This window comes from Uranotaenia lowii, chromosome 3, assembly GCF_029784155.1.
Source record: "Uranotaenia lowii strain MFRU-FL chromosome 3, ASM2978415v1, whole genome shotgun sequence".
In the NCBI taxonomy this organism is placed as follows: Eukaryota; Metazoa; Arthropoda; class Insecta; order Diptera; family Culicidae; genus Uranotaenia; species Uranotaenia lowii.
The window spans coordinates 21404271-21422343 of NC_073693.1; the positions used below are offsets into that span (position 1 = coordinate 21404271).

At 38.6% G+C, this 18073-nt stretch overlaps 1 protein-coding gene across 2 annotated transcripts in view; it reads right to left on the reverse strand.

The window, feature by feature from the left end:
* Positions 1–2047: 2047 nt before the first annotated feature.
* LOC129755420 (uncharacterized) overlaps positions 2048–18073 on the reverse strand; it is a 34415-nt gene continuing 18389 nt past the window's right edge. For both annotated transcript variants that reach the window (XM_055751907.1, XM_055751908.1), the window contains one exon: positions 2048–4703. In XM_055751907.1, coding sequence (XP_055607882.1) covers positions 3198–4703 — 1506 coding nt within the window. In that variant the 3' untranslated portion in view covers positions 2048–3197. The remainder of the gene's footprint in view (positions 4704–18073) is intronic.

Consider the following 18073-nt stretch of genomic DNA (forward strand, 5'->3'; position numbering starts at 1 on the left):
ACAATTTCAAACTGTCCCAAAAAGTCATAGAATAATAGTCTCAAAATATTTTTAGGACAGTTGTCCTACGATTCTCTTGAAATTATCCCAAAATGGTTTCAAAATTTTCTTAAAAATTGTCTTTAAAATTTTAAAATTTTAAAATGTCTCAGAAATTGCCTTAAAACCAGTCTCGGTGAAATCTTCAAACTGTCTCAAACTAACCTCAAGTCTGTTTGGAAATAGTCGGAAAATTAATTTTTAATTGAATCAAAATTGTCTCAAAACAGTTCAAAATTTATCTCAGAAAAGTTATGAAAAAGTTTGAAAACAGTCGGAGGAAAGTCTTAAATAGTTTTAAAAAATCTCGAAATTTCCATAATATCCACAATATCGTTTAAAAATGTTCTCAAAATTGTATAATTACATATTCTTAGGATATTCTTAAATGGTCTTAAAATATTTTCAAATCAGTCTCCAATAAATTTAAAATTGTCTTAGAAAATCAATACATTTTCTTAAATTGTCCAAAAAAGGTCTTAAAAAAAATCGAAATGGGTTCGAAGATATCTCATAACTGTTATCAAAAAAGTTCCTTCATGGTTTAAAAATTTGACTTGAAAACTACTTTCAAATTGTTTCAAACATGTTTCAAACTGTCCCAATTGTTCCAAAATTGCGTCTCAACTTAACTCAAAAAAGTATTCAAATTATGTCAACGTTTTCGTAAAAAAAATCTTGAAATTAGCTTGAGGTATTCTCACGTCAGCAAATAATTCTCCTGAAATGGGCTCATAATGGTCTCAAAATTAACTCAAAATTGCCTTTTATTGTCTCGAAATTATCTTAAATGATTCTAGTATTGTCTAACAAAACATATGTGGTTGCAAAACAGTCTCAAAATTATCTCCACATTGTCTCAAAATTGTTTAAATAAGGTCTCAAAATTCATGCCAAATCTTCAAGCTATCAATTGACATATCTTTAAGATGGCAATCTGGAATCTTCATTTCAAGAGCACCAAATGTTCAAGACATCACGATATTGATGCCAAATATTCAAAGTTTCGAAACAAAATCTTCAATATGCATATCAAGATCGTGTCAATTCTTCAAGATAAAAGTTAACAATATTTACGATTTCGATGTAAAATCTTTGATTGAAAGAACTTTTCAGAGCCAAATCTTTAAGATAGGAGCAGTAAAAACTCTGAAAAATCTTCAAGAAAGAAAAAAACCAAAGGAATGCCAAATCTTTAACAATTTTTTTCAATATTCCAAATTTGAAACCCATTCTTGTTGAATGGATTGAAAATTATGTTTTCTAAAACTATCATTTCCTCAATCAACATTCCAGAGCACAAAATCAAGATTCATCGCTTCGACGTTGTTCCATTAACATCTCAATCTGAAATGTGCATCAAATCAATAACGTCTACTTTCTCACGAAAGTCGTTCTCTTATCAGCCACAAAATACTTACCGAATCAATCAATCACAATTCCTTCGAAACACGACAGGGCTTCAAACGACCGACAACCGAAACCAAACCAAAACCAAAATCCAGAGAAGTGGATGAACCGGTTCCAGCTCTCTCTCTATCGACAAAGTTGAATAACGACCGCCAGACGAGGAATCAGGAATGAAACAACCAACAGTCAGTTGAAGTTGAATTAATTTAGGTGGGACCCCCATTCCATTCCGATTTCCAATCCTGAAATAAACTGGAAGTCGTTCCCACGCTTTCAACCATCTCAAAATAACGTTCAATAAAACAAACACCGAAAATAGAAAACCCGGATAATCGATATCGCCTTCTCGCCTCATAACATATCGGATTGTGGTAACTGAAGGGTGTTAAAAACTAGAAATTAATAGAGCTTCCCCCCACAAATTAAAAGGAAAAACGAAACAAAACCGAAACGAAAGAAAAGCAGCAATTAGTTCTTAATAGAACAACAACCAAAACAAAACCAAAAAAGAAACAAAAATCAACTACAGTGGGACTAGGTCATCATCAAAAAGTTTAATGATTAAGTGAGAAGTACTTTGGGGTTTTTTTTTCTTTTGAATTCTTGTGTTTGTTTTATTATATAGATTTTTTGTTTATCTCTCTCCCTTCTTCTTGCCGGTTGAACGTTTTCTCCTGTCCTTTTAACATCATTCTTGTCACACTGGTGTGAATACATCTTCTTAACTAACTTTGACTTGATTGTTTGCATTTTTTATATATTCTTTCTTGCGTAAAGCTTATTTTTCTCAAACGTTTTTCTTTCTCTAACTGGGGCTGTTTTATGTTTTTTTTTATCTTACATTGCTCTTTACAGATTTTTGTTATATTTCTCTCTAATTTTCAAAGGAGTTGAAAAGTGGTGGAATATCAAAATCAAGACGTTTTTTTTTATTCTCTTTTGTTTGTTGTTAACATGTTCGCTCTCAAAAACACTACCTTTTTCAATAATTTTGCTTTTCTGCTTTGTAAGATTTGATTTCGAAAAATTTTGTTCTACTTTCTCTGCTGTTTATATTACTTTTTTTTTGCTAAATTTTTTGTTAGTTCAAGAATGTATATAATAATGTTGTCAAGGTACTAATGTATGGTAGAGAGAAGAAACTGTCCCGCAAGTGTTTGGATTCCTCTCGCTGTTGGAGTTTTTTTGTCTTGTTTTTTGTTACCATATATTAAAGCAAAATTGTACGTACTTTCTCGATAGACTTAAGTAGGTAGGTACTTAAAGGCTAAACTTTCCGTTTTTAAGGGTAGTCACAATATTATTTAAAAAAAACTAAAATGAGATCATCAGTTCAATCAACAGAAAATAAAAAATCACAAGAAAAAAAAACTAAACAGCACAAAACACAAATCAGGAGTGCTACCTAAAGCTGTCGCGCTTAACTTAAAGTTATCGAATGATTGATTGTGTTTTCTTTCTCGAATTATTGCTAATCGTTAAGTATAAATAATTAATAATATCACATGCTTTTCCTTTTACAGTAAACGTTTAGGCGAAGTTGAGAACTAGCATTGTCGTGGCGAAGAAATAAGTTAAGTACTTCCTAAACTTTAAAGGTTGATTTTTTTTTCACTTAAAGCTCACATTGCTGATCTTTTCTGCGACGAAGGCGGAAAAGACACAAGGTATTGCTCTCTCTCTCTCATCTGTCTCTAGGTTTCTGACTACTGATTCCGATGATTCTAATCATCCGCTTCCGCCGGGTGTTAGATCTTGAGGGTGGCACAGCGCCGTTCCAGCTCCTCGTTGAAGCTGTTGTCGAACACCTCGTCCTCGATCCACGTCTCGACGGTGCTGGCCGAGGTGCGCCGGGACGAGTTGGACGTCCGCCAGATGACGTCCGAGTCGATTTCGTAGTTTTTGTTGTTCAGGTTCTGCCAGATGTCGGTCCGGACCTGGTAGGGCGGGGGATATGTTTTGTTTTGCTGTTGCGGCTGATTCACAGGGCTGGACGTTGGACTGGAGGCCATCTCGTCGATGAAGGGGTTCCAGGAAGGCCTCTGCAGTGGGGACGGAAGTGTGTTGGTTGGGGATTCGCACTTTTGCGGGTACGAGTCCCAGGGGTTCTTTGAGACCTTGTTCAGCCGGTTGTTGAGGTTGTAATTTCGCCAAGGGTCGATAAAATCTTCGCTTTTGCTCGTCACCACCTGAGCCAGCGGATGGTCGGAATTGTACTCGAAGCTGAAGGATAGAATACTGTCTGCGGAGTGGGACGCTACGTAGGAACCGTTCTGAGATCGGTTGCTAGCCGTGGACGGAGAACTGGTTTCATTTCTTAGGTAACGCTTGTTCCGATCGAATTTCACCTTCTCGAAGACAATCTCTTCCAGATTAATCGAACGTCGTTCCATCCGAGGGGTCGTTTGAACCTCTGGCATCGGTTGACTCAACTCGAACTGTAACCGGCCACCACTTTCCTGGTGTGAAGAATGCGACCGGAAACCATCGAATTCGCATGCCATAAACTCGTCATCTTCGTCGTCCTCCTCCTCCCCAGGACCAAATTGCGTCTCGATTTGATTATACTTTTTATGCTTGCCACTCAAAAACAGCGGCTTCGAGATTTTACTCTTCTCCGACGTCTGCGAGGCCAGATTATTGGTATTAACAACACTTCCTCCGCATAGCTTACCATCACTCGTCTCTACAACCCCACTTCCTCCGGCTACGTGATAAAGCGTCTTGCTGATCTTATCCAATTTAGACGTCACGACGCTGCTATTATTCATCCCGGCACCATCTGCCACCATATCCTTAAACCCTCCGCCGGGACCACCCCTCAACCGGAAGCACTTTTTCAGATTCACATTCTTGTTGCTGCTGATGTTTGTCCTTTTCCTCGGCAAATTCTTCCCATCCCGGGTCACCCGGTAGTTGTTCTGGGTGGCCGGTATCGTCGACTCGTTGACCGCACTCGTCGGTTCCAGTCGTCTCCGCACCGAAGGTTCCTCCTCAACTCCACTGGTCCAACTTTCTCCGACACCACTTCCGAACCGTTCCGGTGAACTGGGTTGCACTTTGCACCGGGTCGGGGTGCAGTTCCGGTGCAGCTGGTACTTGCTCGTCGCTCGGTTGTTTAGCAATATCGACCGACCTGACGTCGGCCCGCTTCCCTTACTCGACTTTGCCGTCACCGCAGTCGAACAGGACGGGGAGGATGTGGAACCGCTGCCGCTGCTGCTGCCCGGTTGGAAGGAGAATTTCCGGATAATCTGTAACACAAACGAGAAAAGGGAAAAAAAGAAATGAGTGTCAAGTCGTGTGTGTGTTTACGACGCCCTTCGACGCTGGACAGGGCTGCGGTGGCTTGCTTGGATGGAACCTTTTATGGCGCCACGAAAGTTTTCGCAAACAAGCGTCGTTGTTGTTGTTTTGGTGGGAGGGGAAAGCAACACTCGAGGAATCGCATGTGTGAACAATTAACGGTAATTAACCTGCCCGGGGAGATGCCGTTGGAAAGAGGGAATGGAATTAAACTGAGAGTTTCCGGCAAGGAGAGATTTCTTTTGAAGGTAATTAGGATGTTTTTTTACATTCAAACTTTTCTAATTATTCTTTCATTTTTTTATAACCCAGCAACCAGTTTCTTCTGAAAGAAATTTGAATTGTGAAGTGATCTGTTGTGCGCTGCACGTTGCAAATTGCTGTGACCGATAAATATTAAATTTAACATATCATAAAGTTAGACCTCAGTTTGAAATAAGACGAATAAGTAGAAATCTTAAGAAAAATCCAAACAATCTACCGATTAACCATTTCCGGTGTAGATAACGCGCAGATTTCGATCAACCGTTGGCTGGCTGCGTCCTGTTGTTGTTTACATCCGATTGCTCGTTTCTTCAGTCGTTTTGTGTGAGCAGAAGCTTAAAAATACGTGGCCCTGCATGCGCATGTTTGGAGAAAAAACTAAAGGTAAAAATATTAAGTTTAAATAACTAACTTATCTAATTGACACTTCCTTTTAAACAAGTAACATCCTATTCATATAGCATATGGAACTACAACCAAACTATGGCTGCGTCCTGCCATTGTTTACATTTGAAGGTTAAAAATTCCAAAGTTTTATATGAAAGTTGGAAAAACAGCACAAACCTGATCGCCAAGTGGTCTTTCGATTAGAAAATTAAGAAACTGAAGATGAAAGATGGTGAATCCTAATTTTGTGCTGGAAAACTTGATCCCTCCGTGACCAAAAAGATTACGATTTCAAGATAATGACGAGCGATTTTCGTCTGCTACGAGTACGAGATTTGGTAGAAACACAGGTAACTCAGCAAATTATTTTACTATAAAAAGAATGGATCTGAAAATTTGCCTAAATTAAAATCTGTTTCAGAGTTTTATGCCAGAACAATTATATTTGAACATGAAAGATTTTAGAATCCAAATTCTACATCATTATTTGAAATTTGAAATTTAAGACTCCGTTCTGAATCAGAAACATGGATCTTAACACCAAACATTAGTTTGAGTCTGTATTTTAAATCAATTTGAAATTTTCAACTCAACTATGAGTTCTCATCCCAACAGTTTAAAAAACTCGGAATGCACTTCCTTACTTACTTCCTTACTTTAAATTTTCAACTTAGAGTTCTCAATTCGGAATGCTGAGTATTCTACATAATAACTCGGAATTCTAAACTCAAAGTTCCCAATCCGAAATCTTCAAATTTTCTGAATTCTGAAATTTTCTAATGAGTAAGACTCAACTAAAATATATTATTCTCTACTGGGAATTCTCAACTCAAAACTTGGAATCTAAACTCGAAGTTGGAATTATCAACTTAAAATTTTCAACTGAGAATCTGAACTCAGAAATCTCAATTCGAAGATCTTAAATCAGAATTCTCAACACGAAACGAAATTTTGAATTCTCAACTCTGAATTCTCATCTTCGAATTTCTTACCCAGAATGCTCAACTCGGAATTTAGAAACTGAATCTGAAATCTTTAGTTCATAAACTGAAATCTTATCATGTGATGTTATTGACTTAAAAATAAAACGTATTCAAAATAAACGTATCAATTGTCAGGAAAAAAAAATAAATCATTAGACACAATTGAATGCTTAAAAGCACGAAAAGTAAAGTGTAAGAATGCCAAACTTGCTTGACAATTTTGAGAATCTCGTTCATACCAAATTTTCAACTTCACAAAAAATTGAAAAAGATCTCATGAGTTAAAAAAACAAAGATCTCTTAAAGACATTCCATTCTGATCCCGAACCTTCTTTTTCGTTAATTTTCGCCTTACCTGAGGATCAAATTTCCAATTAGTAAACCGTCACCACCTCTCTTCTCAAGACAAAACCACACACAACCGTTTTTTTCTAAAAATAAAAATAAAACCGCTGGCATCGCCGCTTTCATCTGCGGTCTTTCCCAATTACCATAAATCACCCCCCTGAATTCGTTCGCAGAGTTTCCATTTCCCGGTATTGTCCTTCTCGAAGCCGTGCCATATCTGGTGGGATTCATCTCTGAAGAAAAAATCCAAAAAAAAACATACACAAAATAAAATCTCTTCAAGTCATTTCCTGTTTGGTTGCTGTTCCCTTGAAGAGGGCTGATGCAGGAGGAAAAAATATCCAAAATGCTTCAAAACTCTCCCAGGCTCCCAAATATGGACCTTGAGAGAGACGAAGTGGACAGACCCGAAACCGGGGAGACCCCCAGCCAGCTTTGCCAGGCTGATACACATCAGCAACAGCAGCGATCCGTTGGGCTTTTCTTTTACTTTATCTTTAGAAGACTCGCTGTTGCTCCTTTTGAGGGACCCAAAAAGAAAGAAAAAAAAAACAACCGCTTGGAGTTATGATGCTTCTTAAACATTTTCCCATCAAAACAGCATCGTCATCGCCGCAATCATCATCATCATCCTTGGTAACGTCGTCATTGTAAAGTCATCATCATCATGAAAGTTGCACGAGCATAAACGATAGAATAAGGATTTCATCAGGAACTGGTTCAAAAATACGAACGAAACGGAGGAAAACAAGCAACGCAACAACATGACTTAATTTTGTCTCCACCTCCGGAGGGAAAATCATCCCCCCTTACCGTTAGTGGTTTTTTTCCTCTCGTTTCTTTCTTTATTTCATTTTGAAAGTTCCGATAAAAATAAAGCCATTTCTCAGTGCGTTTCGATGGTTGTTGTTCGTTCGTGATGAATAAAAACATAAAACCTGGGCACATACGCATCAGAAATCTCTGAACATGACACAGGCTTCCTTACCCTCTCAGCTTAGCTCAAGAAGGAACATTCCCACACATAAATCTATCGACAATCCACCACGCGCCAGCTGCCGGCCTCTAAGGCCACTTCGTAATGCAGCAGACCTCAAAAGGCATAAACCAAAAGTTCTAAGACCCTGGGAAAATTCGGATCATCACACCTGTTCTCGTCCGAAATCACTCGACGAGAATGGACGAGAGAGAGATAAAGAAGGAAAATCCTTCAGCAGCCACCAGAAACCCAAATTCGAAAGAAAGAGAGACCCACAAAAAAAAGAATAACTAGAAGTATACAGAATAAATTCACTCGAAACAAATCCATGGGAAAGTAAACTTCCACCGAACCGGAGTGTGTTGTTGATTCCAATAACAGAAAAGAACCAAAATAATAAAGAGAACGGCGACGACGAAGACCATTCGTCCGCTCGTTGATCGCATATGTTCAGGGATGTGGGTCCTGTATTTTTTTCTCTGTTTGTAACTCTCTCTCCCCTGGTAAGGTCGCGACTTCCTTTTGGCGACAGCCAAGAAGTTCGATATGTGTGAGCACAGCAGCTTTTTTGTTTGATTTTCTTTCCCGTGTGTCGGTCCAAAGAATCGAAAACAAACCCCCGGCAAAACGGTCACGCAGTCGGCAGATGACGAATTTCGGATTTATTTTATTCCGATCAAGCGACCATGGTTACATGGATTTTGAGATTTATTATTGCTTTTTCAAGCGTCTTGGCTTGGAGTGTTGTCACGAAGAAGACGAATGATGATGCAATACACGGATATTGAAAGTCGCAGTCGGTTGAATCTTGATTTCGCTTGAAGGTCTCTCGAACTAGACTTTTCGGTTGAGAACGTTTAAAATGAAAAGCAATTTTTATCATCGCTCAAGCATGTCCAGAAAGCGCAAATTTTTGAGGTTGCGGCTGATTGTTTTTGTTGATTTGGCATCCCAGTGAAAAAGACGGAATTTGCTTAGAAAGTGCTGATTTTTTGGACTGTTGCTGCCGATTGTTTGTTTTGATTTGACCTTCTGGTGGAAAAAAACGAAATAGCTTAGGAAGCGCATATTTTTGAGATTGCTGCTAATTGTTTGTTTTGATTTGGCCTTCCGGTAAAAAAGACGGAATTGACTTAGAAAGCGCAGATTTTATGTGTTGCTGATTGTATGTGTTGATTTCGCCTTCCGGTGGAAAAAGACGGATTGGCTTAGGAAGCGCAGATTTTTAAGGCTGCTGCTGATTGTTTGTGTTGATTTGAATTTCCGGTGGAAAAAGACCGAATGGCTTAAGAAGCGCAGATTTTTAAGGCTGCTGCTGATTGTTTGTGTTGATTTGGCTTTCCGGTGAAAAAAGACGGAATGACTTAGGAAGCGCAGATTTTTAAGGCTACTGCTGATTGTTTGTTTTGATTTGGCCTTCCGGTGAAAAAGACGGATTAGCTTAGAAAGCGTAGATTATTAAGGTTGCTACTGTTTGTTTGTGTTGATTTGGCTTTCCTGTGGAAAAAGACGGAATGGCTTGAGAAGCACAGATTTTTAAAGCTGCTGCTGATTGTTTGTTTTGATTTAGCCTTCCGGTGGAAAAAGACGGATTGGCTAAGGAAGCGCAGATTTTTAAGTGTTTTTATGTGGCCTTCCGGTGAAAAAAGACGAAACTGGCTTAGGAAGCGCAGATTTTTAAGGCTGCTGCTGATTTTTTGTGTTGATTTGGCTTTCTGGTGAAAAAAGATGGAATGGCTTAAGAAGCGCAGATTTTTAAAGCTCCTACTGATTGTTTGTTTTGATTTTGTTTTCCAGTGGAAAAGACGGAATAGGCTTAGAAAGTGCAGATTTTTAAGGTTGCGGCTGATTGTTTGTGTTGATTTGGACTTCCAGTGGAAAAAAACGGAATAGCTTAGGAAGCGCAGATTTTTAAGGCTGCTGCTGATTGTATGTGTTGATTAGGTCTTCCGTTAGAAAAAATAAACTGGCTTAGGAAGCGCAGATTTTTAAGAATGTTGCTGCTGATTGTTTGCTTTAATTTCGCTTTCCGTTGGAAAAAGACGGAATGGCTTAGGAAGCGCAGATTTTTAAGGCTGCTGCTGATTGTTTGTGTTGATGTGAATTTCCGGTGAAAAAGACGAAATGGCTTAAGAAGCGCCGATTTTTAAGGCTGCTGCTGATTTTTTATTTTGATTTTGTTTTCCAGTGGAAAAGACGGAATTGGCTTAGAAAGCGCAGATTTTTAAGACTACTGCTGGTTGTTTGCTTTGATTTGCCTTCCGGTGAAAAAGACAGATTGGTTTAGAAAGCACATTGTTTTGATTTTGCCTTCCGGTGAAAAAAACGGAACTGGCTTACGAAGCGCAGATTATGAAGACTGTTGCTGCTGATTGTTGGTTTTGAATTGGCCTTCCGGTTGAAAAAGACGGAATGGCTTAGGAAGCGCAGATTTTAATGGCTGCTGCTGCTGATAGTTTGTTTTGATTTGGCATTCCGGTGGAAAAAGACGGATTGGCTTAGACAGTGCAGATTTTTAAGGTTGCTGCTGATTGTTTTTTTTTTTAATTTGGCCTTCCGGTGGAAAAGAACGGAATTGGCTTAGTAAGCGCAGACTTTTAAGATTGCTGCTGATTGTTTGTTTTGATTTGACCTTCCGGTGAAAAAGACGGATTTGGCTTACAAAGCGCAGATTTTTAAGGCTGCTACTGCTGATTATTCGTTTTGATTTGGCTTTCCCGTGGAAAAACCAAATATAAAATAAAGATTGTTAATAACCCCTCTGAAAGGATTTTTATTGATTTCAACTTTAATCCAACCCAATCGAACCACCTTTTAGAGCCTTTTTAAGTCAAAGGTATCATACTTTCCCCAGAGATCCGCAACATTAAACCGCTAATAACCCCCCATAAAAATTAAAAACCCAATAACCAATCGAAAACGGCCAATGAATGAATGAACGAAAATCCCTTCCCAAATGGATGGATGGATGAAATCGATGGGTCAACGATTTCCCGGTGTGTTTTTCTCCTGCTTCACTACTTTATTCGAGCTTTCGTACGCGTAGGGATCGATCCTTAATTGTGAACAGTTCCCACAGGTCAGTTTCGGCTGAAAATCGACAGCAGCACCAGCATAATCATCATCATCAATGAAAGGTTCCGTCACCCTCGAGAAGAAAAAACGTCAAAAAAACACATTCGCACTCGCGTGGTTTTAATTTGCACTTTTGCCCGACTCGACTCGATTCGAGTAAGACCGCTCTGGGCTCTTACTTTTGCATTTAATTCGCTCCCTGGGATGGGAACAACCTTTTCCGATTTTTCCTTTTATTTTTGCTACCGTTTTGCTGGTTGTTTCCTTTTATTGAGGTTTCCAAAACAAGAAAAAAATCGAGGTTCCGATGATCCGCTGCCAAATTTGGCAGCAGTCAATATGCCAAAAAAAAAAAGTTTGATATTTTTCCCCAGCCAGACACCGCTCTCGAATTCGTTCGTGCCTTCCATATTGATTGTTTAATCGCTCGAAGGGCCAATGCGGTGTCTGCTCGTTGATTTACGTAAGAGTTTTCCCACAGTTGTCGATGAATTAGGGCGACGTAGTGTTTTAAGGGGAAAAATAACTAAATAAAACGTCTTTCTACTTCCACACCTTGAAGATGTTTGACAAAAGGGTCGAAACGTCAAGTTGTGATTTTTTTTTTGGATTTTCCACCTTTGGAAATTCATAACACGGAAGGCTTTGAGCTCGTTGGAGTTAAAGTTAAAAATAATAAATTAACGTTTCGACCCTTCCTTCAGCCATCTTCAAGGTTCCAAATGTTAAAAAAAGAAACAATTTTTGTTTTAAATTTGTTTAGCTGTAGGAGGCTTTGATTTCTGATAAATTGGAAGATAAAAAGGAGAAACTGAACATATTGACGTTTCGGTCCTCCCGCCAGTCATCTTCAAGGTGTGAAAGGTTACTTTCAAACAAAAACGTCCAAACTAATTGTGTGTTGACCCAGTCAATTTGTCTCGCCACTTCCCCACCGGTTTTGCGGGAAACACTCAAAATTCTCACCGTCAATTTGGCTCGGTTGCTTTTCGGAATGATGGACTTTCCGCTTTTTGAAGAAGGGTGCTTGGCGGGGAGACGATGATAACGATTGGCCTCTGGTGCGCGTTTTACCATTCTGTTTTTTTTTTCTTTATTTTTTCGTATCTCCTTTTATCTCCTCCGGATACGTGGGAAAGTGTCTCGCTGTTGCGAATTTTCGCCCAGAAGGAAGGCAGAATAATAAATTCGCAGAACGAAACAGACGGGGGAAAAAAAGCTCTGAATTGGACGAATCGAATCCGATGGCAAAAAGATAAACACATAAACTGACTGAGACGGAAAAAAAAGTTGAGAGAGAGGAGGGGGACCAGACAATGAAATCAACGCTGAAGGAAGAGGCTGAAGTATCGCTTCGTCGTCGTCGTTTGTTATTATCATCGCCATCAGCGGCAGCACCACCATCATTTGGGACATTATTTCATATATGAGTGTTGTCGGTTTTTTTTGTTCCACTTCATCACAGTAGCAAGCGAATGTTTTCTCCTTTTATGAAGATTTGCTTCGCAAATATGTCCCAGATTTGGTCAGACCCCAGGGGGAAACAATGGTGTTAATGTTGGTGGTCTTGAAGACAAAAAAAATGGAAGAAAACAATAACGATCATCCGCAATTATTGTAATTTGGATGACGATGCTGAAGTGATTTTTAAAGTTGATGATCTGGTTTTTTCACTAATCACTAATCACTAATCGTACTTCCACAGCCAGAACTTATGTCTGAGTCCCAAAGAACAATAAAAGAGAGTTATTATTCTTCTTGTCATTGTTCATGCTTTTTATCATTTTAACATAACAACATTAAAATGATAAAAAACATAAAATGGTTGGGCCTACCATGGAGCAGAGAACGCAGAGACATCTGGAACACAGGAACAGGAAGAAACGTGGACCACCAGTACCATACGTTTCAAAGGGGCATTATCGTTGGAAGCATGCTAAGAAAAATGCTCCTTGATGGAAAACCACGCGTTATTTGAAGTAACTCCACAATTTACTAGAACTCTTCTTCAGTGGCTGGAAATGATTTATTTTGTACACAGAATTCACAAAACCTTAGAATAAATGCATTTTGTAGAATGTTATGTAGTAAACATGATGATTTTAAAGTTCTAAGACCTTTTTTATTCAATTGTTTTGGATTTCGATGTACAATCATTTCTGATCATAAAGTTGATGATCTGGTTTTTTGGAGTTAAATTTGGCTCAATTAGGCCTCAATGTGATGTTAATTTCCCCATGAGGAACATCACAGCACAATACGTTGCCTACCCGAAGGCGTTTACAACTGTCTTTTTTGTGGTAGAGTATAAATTTAGGCGTTTTCGATGAGCGTCACAGTGAGGTTCAATGTTTTTTTTAGATGTATTCAATTGTTAAAAATTTACAAGGAAAAGTGATGATCGGAAAAATTGCCAACCAGTCGAAATCAATCCAATTAAGTACCTACTAATATTTAAACATAAAACGAAGACGGTTCCAAAAATAAGCCTCCAACTTAAGTCGCACTGCTGCAGGGAATTAAAATAGCTTTCGAATAACAAGCCCGCTCGAAAAATTCTAAAAATTACGAAACCCATCTGTTTCGATCGCTTCGAGGCGCCAACAAACTGGGGAAGCAGAATGGCTAAATTTTCCCGAATTAATTCGAGGAAGACGATGCGACCCAGCAAACCAATTATCGATTCGGGGGAAGGAAAGGATTCGAGACGAGAGGCGTTTGGAGGAAAACATCCTTTTTGGAATAAATAGTACCACTCTGGGGTGATACTCACTCAATTACGACGCACCACTGGTAAAACGAGTGGCGGGCGTCTTAAATTTCAAAACGTTGCTTAAAATAGATGCGGTACTAACGTATTGTCAGGTCAGTCGTAGAAAATTCTATTTGAGGCACTCAATAGTTTTCTGTTTCTTGTGTTGTTTTTATCGAAATTTGTGTTTAAGCAACCGTGAAACGCGCTTCACTTTTTTTTAAACAACAGTCCAACAAAGAGAGTTCAATTTTTAGTTCATAAGGTCGAACTCAGCTTTGCTGGCTCGCCGAAGGAAAAAAAGGGATCAATTTTGAGTTCGCAGTTCGAACTCCGTTTTGAACCTTCGCAAGGAGGAAAAAGGGTACTTAACTTTAAGTTTATAGAATCGAACTATGTTTTGGACCTCGGTCATACTTAGTTTTGAGTTAAAAAAGGAGCGTGTACTGGCTGCGTCCTTTTGTTTACTCATTTCTGTAACGTGCACGTTAGCGTGTGATAACATAAAAAAAACATTTTATTTGTGATTGCATTTCAAAATGCGTGGTCTTACTCCGGAGAAGAGAAAAAGTATCGTGCACAAGTGGACTGTACTGTGAGTGGAATCTCATTGAGAAAATTGGCCAAAGAGGATGTGAGCGTTGCAGCGGTACGAACAGCTATCAAAAAATATGTTAAACATTGTACATTTGAAGATGAACCGAGGAGTGGTCGAAAATCTGTAAGTCCTGCTATCGACAAAAAGGTCAGGGATGCCTACAAACAGAAACCATCGGCTTCCGTTCGGGAAGTGGCGAGAAAAGTCAAGACTTCGATGGCTAACATGATGCGTGCTAAGAACGACTTGGGCTCAAGACGTACCGGAAGCAGAAAAAACCTAAAAGGAACCCAAATTAAGCCGCTTCTGTCAAACCAAGAGCTCGGAAACTGTATGATTCAATATTTTGCAATGTTTTGGGCACATTATCATGAACGATGAAATATTGAAAAAATGAAACTGGACTATAAAACCCTTCCTGGGCCACAATACTTCACTGTACGCAAAGACCAAGATATCTCCAAAACGGAGAAGGCCATTTTCGCCGAAAAATTTGGCAAGAAGGTGAAGTTGGTGAGTTGGTGTGGCAAAATATCTAGCTCGTACGTCACATCGGATGAACACCCAGAACTATATCAAGGAATGCCTCCAGAAGCGTTTATTGCCGATGATCGAGCAGCATGATGGAATCGTCATATTTTGGCTCGACTTGGCATCATGTCATTACGCCAAAGATACACAAGGGTAGTACAAAAGCCAAAACGTCTGATTCGTGCTGAAAAACATGAATTCGCCAAATTGCCCCGAGGCCCGGCCAATCGAGACCTTTTGGGCTTGCATGGCATAGTAAAATTATACGTCATTCAGCTTTAACGCGTACACTAGAATGCCCCAAATGACCCGACATTTCAAAAAGTTTTGCTCTGCAGTCTTAAATTGATCCTAGGCCTAGTATAAGGTCTCTTGCCAAATTTGGGCGAGATCGGATCACGGGAAGGGGTCGCTCAACGAGCCTAAAATTTGTATGGGATTTTGGGACATTTTGTTCGAGAGGAACGCGAAAGTCCAGTTATTCATGAATAACTTTGGTCCCCTTCGGCCAATTTCTTTTTCGGGTTTTCTGAAAAGCTGAACTATGACAAATATTTCATCCGAAGACTGCATTTAGATTCAAGTTAAGACACAAAAGTTATTAAGCTTAAAAAATAGTTATCTTTTTTAAAGGTGACATTCATCACTATTAATGAGAGACACTGCTTCGAACATTTTTACGCAGCAATAACAATGATGAATATCAGCCTGAAAAAAGTTACCCCATTTTTGAAATCTAATAACTTTTTTATCATAAGTCGAATCGAAATGCAGTCTTCGGATGTTATTCATGAAAAACTGGATTTTCGTGTTCCTCCCGAACAAAATGTCTCAAAATCCCATACAAACTTTAGGCTCGTTGAGCGACCCCTTCCCGTGATCCGATCTGGCCCAAATTTGGCATGAGACCTTGTACTAGGCCTAGGATCGATTTAAGCATGCAGCGCACAACATTTCACAAGCTTGAAATTTCTCATACAAATTTGGGGCAGTCTAGCGTACACATGGTAATTTTAACCAATCTTTTGTTTAAGACAAACCAAAGCGTACTCAAAAAATCCATCAGTTTTTATGTTTTAAATTTATACTCGGATATGGTAACGTTTACCATGATCTTTCTTTGTACATATCCAGTTTACAGAAATCTTCTTGTTTTTTCTTTGTAAGCGAACAACATACTGCATGAAGGCAATATTGTCCTTCTTATTTTACTTTTTCAAATTTGTCATTTCATTAAAATTCATATGAAAATGGAGAATTCTAAGCTCAGTTGAAGCAAATACAAAATTTGTAACCATTTGCTTGTGTAAATTTAGTCATATGAAGCTCAAATGAATATTAGATAGATGGTCGGAAAATTCGAACTCACAACTTTAAATAACTCAACAAAAGTTTGTTGGTGAAAATCAGTCCAGTAATTTGCAAGTTACGTCTGCTTGAGTTTGGCAGACCGACTTTTGTTCAATCTTGAGCCTTTAAGTTGAGCTTGCCAGATTGCTCGGATTCATCCGGACTTGCCCGGATATTTATAACAAAATTAAAAAATTGTCCGGCGCGGCCCGGTTTCCCGGATTTTGTTGAAAAAATGCTCGATTTTCTTCACATTATTTATAAAAATAAGCTGAAAAATGCAATCAAATAACTATATTTTTATCATTTTTGGGTCCAAAAACGAAAACTTTCCGACAAGATTTGTCAAAATAAAAATTTTAGGGAAGTCTTGAAAACAATCAAAAATGATGTATTTTGTTAACAATAAAATGGTTCAAGTGTTTTTTTTGTCTATTTTCTGGGTTTTGGCCCAACTTTGTCCGTTTTTGGGTTGAACATTTTGAAATCTACTGCCCGGATTTTGCCAGGTTTTCAGTTCAAATAGCCCGGATTTGCCTGCCCCGGATTGCTGTGGAAAATGTTTCGACTATCTTACTTTAAGTGATTAAGAAACTCTTTTAATCAAGAAACACTCTCATGGAGTGTAAAATTCTGGAAAAAAATTCTGACTACCTTACTTTAAAGATCAAGAATCTATTGTAATCAAAAAACGCTCTATTTTGAAGATTCAAACGAACATCAGCAGTTAGGAGATGTTTTAAGTTTTTTTTTAGAAATTCTAGCGTCTGCGAGTATTTTGTAACGGTTTATTAAGGCGTTAACGGTTTTTAATACGAGCCCAATCGGAGGATCGCGCATGCTGGAAGATGACTGCAAGAATTTTATCATTGCTTGAATTGAACCCCGGTCTTAAAAAGTGTTGTATAGAACTAAATTTTGACAGTTAATTGAAACGATAAATAAAAATTTGCTATATCATCCAAAGAATATTTTAGGGAGCCAAGCTGCCAAGTCCTGCCCTGGTACAGAAATCTTAATCCGCTTTTATATATTTTTTCTTTAGTAGGAAGTCTCAATTCGCTTTGAACGTTTTCAGAGGCAGCAGTCTCAATCTTCGATGTCTTCTTCTATGAGCCGGAGCAGTTTTTCGTAAAGGATATCCCTACTAGCTTGAACATCTTTCATCAGCAGAAGTCTCATTGTATTTTTTTCAATTTGTGTAATTTGTAACATTTCGTACTCCTGACAACCCTACCAAAACAATCCGGAATATGTCTGTCACCACCCTCTGGTAACTACACTTGTGTGTCAAAAGTTCAGCCCCGACTCGAGGGAGCTATTTTGTCTCAGTATTCCTATACACAAAACCCCGTGAAAAAGCGGAAGCCAAACCCAGAGCCAAATGTCCGGGAAAATAGAATAAACACACTTGAAAAATTGCAGCAGCAGCCAACAGCCAACAGCAAGTGCTCGCCTACAGAAGGATGTGACGATGACGATGACGATGGGAAAAAAGCTGGAAACTAACAATAACAGCAGACTGCTGAATATGGAACTGACTGAAGGATGACTTCTGAGACCGAGCGAGAATATGAAAAATGAAACAAACAAAAAATTATGTGAGACCGTACGGAAGTTCCAAACTTCTACACTGCAAAAAATGTACACTTATGGATTATGTTTCTGCACACATAAGCTCATAAATCTCTGCTATTATATGATTAAAATAAGATTTATGTTTAAGTTTTAGTTTATATTGGATTGGAAGATGATGTTCATCAACTTACACATAACTTTTATGAATGTGATCTTTGAAATATTGCACCCTTTCAAAATGGCTCCGATTGGAAAAAAAACATGACGTACTGGTGAAGGAAACTTTTTTGGGTCTTATAAAGGCAAACAAGGTTAGTTAATTTTATAAATAACTTCTTAAACATCATTTTTCTTACGATGATCACAAAGCGTATGTTTGTTTTTTTTTCTATCTGTTTCTCACAGCTAATATTGGTGTGGATTACGGATGGTCCTTCAACATTATTGTTGAACGCTGAATTCGGAAATGGAAC